Genomic DNA, 4,297 nt, shown 5'->3' with positions numbered 1-4,297 from the left:
TTTTTATTTTAAGTTGTAAATATTTTAATATACAGTATTTTCATTATCTTTATTTTCTTGAATTTGGCAATTTTAAATTTTGGTTCATTGTTCAAATACTAACATGTTTTTAAGTAATTTTTTTAAAGGAATTGAGTATTTTGTTCTATTTTTGTTATTAATTTGCAGTTACATTGTAAAATATAGGGGAATGTGGTCTATGTAATTTCTACAAATGGAATGTATTACATTTGCCTTTGTGACCTAATATATAGCCACATTTTGTAAATATTCCATGCCACTTAAAATAAATGAGTATATTATGAAGATTTGCTTTTAAGAAGTAGTTAAAATATTTTCTAGGCAAATACTTGTTCACTACTTTTTTTAGTTCATGCATATGAAAATACAATATATTTTAAAAAATAAATTCCTGAACTTTTATAACTGGCAAAATATAATCTCACTTCTCAGTGGATATTGTCTTGGACAAAATTGAGTAAAGGACTTTATATTTCCTTCTTTGGCTTTTTCAAAAAATAAAGTATCAAATCTTATCATGAATTGAGGAATCTGGACAGAAATTTTATTTTGAAACCCATGTGCCCTGAATTGACCGTGTACAGGCTCTTCTGCAAAAAATGTAAGTGATAAAGGGCTTAGCATCCTCACTAAAGTAGTTTTCCATTTGGAGACTTTTATTCATCTGAATTACATTAGCAATAATTTAATATAAATGCTGGAAATCTCCCTAAGGCAAAATTTGCTTGGAAATATGACAGGATTTGTCTTTTTGCTTTGACTACCCGTACTGTATAATATTTCCATCACCTCTATAAAGTATTCATTAAGGGACTATTTGCACATGATGAAAGGAAATTGAAGACACACAGTTCTTACTCTATGAACTTATCTAAGAAAGACATTACATAAGAAGAGACGTGTATATGTACATTAAAATATAAAAATTCAGTGCATGATATTCAAAAGAGGAGGGAAAGGAGATGACATCTTTTGCACGCCTTTCTTTTTCCAGACCCTGTACCCAACACTTTGGAGAGGTGATTAAACCTGGGCGTTCTTGTTGAGGAAAATCTTCAACTGTGTACCAGTCAATCTGAGACGGTGCTGATGCCAAGGGGAGGTTAATGCAGGAGTGTGTGCTTCAGAGTCTACCACAGGGGTTTTCAAGGACCACATAGCAGCAGATCCCATCACTTGCCATTAAGATACTTTATTTGATATAAAACCTCAGAAATATGCTCTGAATGTTGAGTGCAAATGACTGCAGGACAATGAGGTAGCATACCTAGGGCCCTGGAACTAGATCAGGCAAAGGTGGGTACTCATCTATGGAAATCTGGTATTTTTACAGAGATTGCTTTAAAAAGGAAAAAAAAAAAAAAAAGGTTGCTCTGGCCAGCTGATTAAAATATTATTAGTGTAGATAGATGTTAGGTAGGTAGGTAGATAGATAGAAATAGCGTATTTGGGATATGAGAAAAGTAGTGTAATTGAACATCTTTGCCATATTTCATTGATTTTAGGCAATACCATTATTTCATGTACAACAAAAAACACTTGGCAATTAAATTATGACAAATATTGCCATTGACCTTAAGACTCATTCCAAATATGTCAGAGATGTTAAAATGTGTAAAAAATTTACATTTTAGGATCAATGTACTATTTTACTAATAAGGATGTTCGAGATGATAAGTTTTTAAAACTAAATTGCATTATAAAAATTAACTTTTTTTACTAATAAGGATGTTCGAGATGATAAGTTTTTAAAACTAAATTGCATTATAAAAATTATTAACTTGATTCTTCACTCAAGAGAATTAAGATTTATAAACCTTAAAATAACTGATACTCATTTGTATGACAAGAGCCTCAGATAAAATTTTCTGAAGGACCTTGACATCCTATATGATAAGTTGAAGCAATATGTCAATGATCTAGCACTTCACTTAGATCTTTATTTTTTTGTGTGTGTGTGTTGAATGTGTGTTATAGGGAGGCAGTGACTTTTTTGACAAATGTTTACAAGGTCTGGAACTACTTTGCAAGTTAGTATGAGTGGAGTAAGAGAGTGGAGATAGTTAAAAAGCTAAGAGAGAGTAGTTTACCAGGAACCTTCAAGAAGTTGATACCATTAAATCTTTTATTTTTTTGTTGCAGTGGTTGAAGCAAGGTGACAAGTACGACAAACCTTGCTGGAGCTACCACACACTGAGCTGCTCCACCGTACTAAATGTTCATTTTGATCTTTACGTGAATTTTATGTATATGAAGTTTTATTCATTTGAATGAAATTAAGTAAAACAGTCCCTGACAGAAGGCACTGGAGAAGTAAATTAATGTGAAGACTTACTCAAAAAAGAAGCAAAAAATGAATCCAAAATTCATATAATGTTGGTTATTCATAAACTCCTTTGACATAACATCTATGTTACAAATATTTTCGACTCATCAGATTTATTCTGTATTCTCATTCCTTCCTGCATCTTCTTTTTTTGTCCTAAAGGGTCCACTTAACTGTGGATTTCTGACCATGCCAAAAACAAATTCATCTTGAATATACAACAGAATGTATTAATGAAGACCCAGTGTGTAATAGAAAAAGCTGGAGAGTGTTGGACTAAATTTATGTTTCCCAAAATTAGGTTACGTGGATAGGTACACTGTAGTCTCAGATGTATTAATGAAGACCCAGTGTGTAATAGAAAAAGCTGGAGAGTGTTGGACTAAATTTATGGTTCCCAAAATTAGGTTACGTGGATAGGTACACTGTAGTCTCAACTATCAAAATCCTCCAGTACTTCTCCATTTTACTTGAGTAAAAGCCAAAGTTCTTACAGTGCCCCTCAAGGTCCTAGGTGATCTAGGCCTGCCTGTCCCCACCCAGTTCAATCTCTTACCTCATCCCTGTTACTCTTCCCCTCGTACACTCTACTCTCAGTGCTTATTGAACATGCCATGCACATTTCTTCCTCAGCACTGGCTGGACCATTTATTGGGTTCTCTTCTCTCTGGTACTTACTGAGAGAGGCCCATTCCTTCCCTTCTTCTAATACAGCGAAATGCTTCCTGCTGGGACCACCCCATTTACATTGCAACTCTTTTAGCCCATTCGCAATCCCCTTTATTCTGTTCTGTTTTTGTTAAATCTCCAGAGCATTTATTACCTTATAATATCAGATACATTTTCCTTATTTATTAGTTATCTCTCCCCACTAGAATATAAGCTCCACAGGACAGGCATTTGTGTCTCTTATTCACTGATGCCTAGAGTAGTAGTAGGTGCATGATAAATTTTTTTGGGTGAACGTGTAGATGACTAACATTACTCCCCCGAGAATCAAAGATGTGAGGTTGGGAAAGGAGAATGGATACATTTCTGACATTATGGCATACATGCGTGCTGGGGATATCCAAACTATACTCAAGTTACCTCCTCTATCCTGATCTCCAGCCTAAGACAGAAGGGATTTATTTTGAAACTTGAAAGAGTCATCTAGCCAAAATTCTATGATTTTTAACAGCCTTATATAATCACGCCAAAAAAATAAAAAGTTGATATACATGCCAGGTTTATTAACCAATTCATTAGTCTAACTTGAATATGTAATTTTAATAATGCTATTTCATGGCTACTAAATCCTGACATACTGAATTTCTTTATTCCAAAACCCTATTCTTCATTTGCATTTCAAAAAAGGATACTACACATGTACCACAGATCCAAACATATGAATTATCTGGCTTTATTGACACCATGTTGGATAATGGTGGGAACTCTAGCTAATGTAATGAAATCAAGTGTTAGGACTGGACTGTAACAAATAAGGTGCCGAAATAAGAAAGTACAGTATGTGTGTTTTTACTCACCTGCATAATTCATCATTTCGGCAGCTGCGAATTACATCGAGGCAAGTAGGGGGTGGAACTATGTTCACTGCACATGGCTTGCTGTGAAGAGCTTCTCTGGACTGCTGACAAGGTGTATCATATTGAGCACAGTCACAAAAAGCCAACATCTGGGCAATGTTAAAAGGCATATTTTGATAGAAGAACCGTATGGCTGCTTGGCAGTGTTTCACATCACACAGATTTCCATTTGGTGAGCAAGCTTTAAGGTAAGCGGCCAACTGTGCATTACAGACCACATCCCCTACACACGCCTCTGCCACTTCCAAACAGGACAGGATCCCTTTGAATCCTGAAAGCAATGATATGCCCAGGTCATGGAAAAGTAAACACAAAGCTGTACCTACAGAATCTCCAAAACACTGTGAGAGTCTATGAATTGGTA

General features: G+C 34.9%; 1 protein-coding gene across 1 annotated transcript in view; it reads right to left on the bottom strand.

The window, feature by feature from the left end:
* The window catches only part of GFRAL (GDNF family receptor alpha like), a 78,494-nt gene that overhangs the window by 48,841 nt on the left and 25,356 nt on the right, over nt 1-4,297 (bottom strand). The window contains exon 5 of the mRNA XM_008580944.1: nt 3,874-4,204. Within this exon, the coding sequence (XP_008579166.1) occupies nt 3,874-4,204 (331 nt within the window). The remainder of the gene's footprint in view (nt 1-3,873; nt 4,205-4,297) is intronic.

Source organism: Galeopterus variegatus, unplaced genomic scaffold, assembly GCF_000696425.1.
Source record: "Galeopterus variegatus unplaced genomic scaffold, G_variegatus-3.0.2 Scaffold2215, whole genome shotgun sequence".
Lineage (NCBI taxonomy): Eukaryota > Metazoa > Chordata > Mammalia > Dermoptera > Cynocephalidae > Galeopterus > Galeopterus variegatus.
The sequence above is the reverse complement of the archived record's forward strand: the minus strand, read 5'-3'. Positions and strand labels throughout refer to the sequence as shown.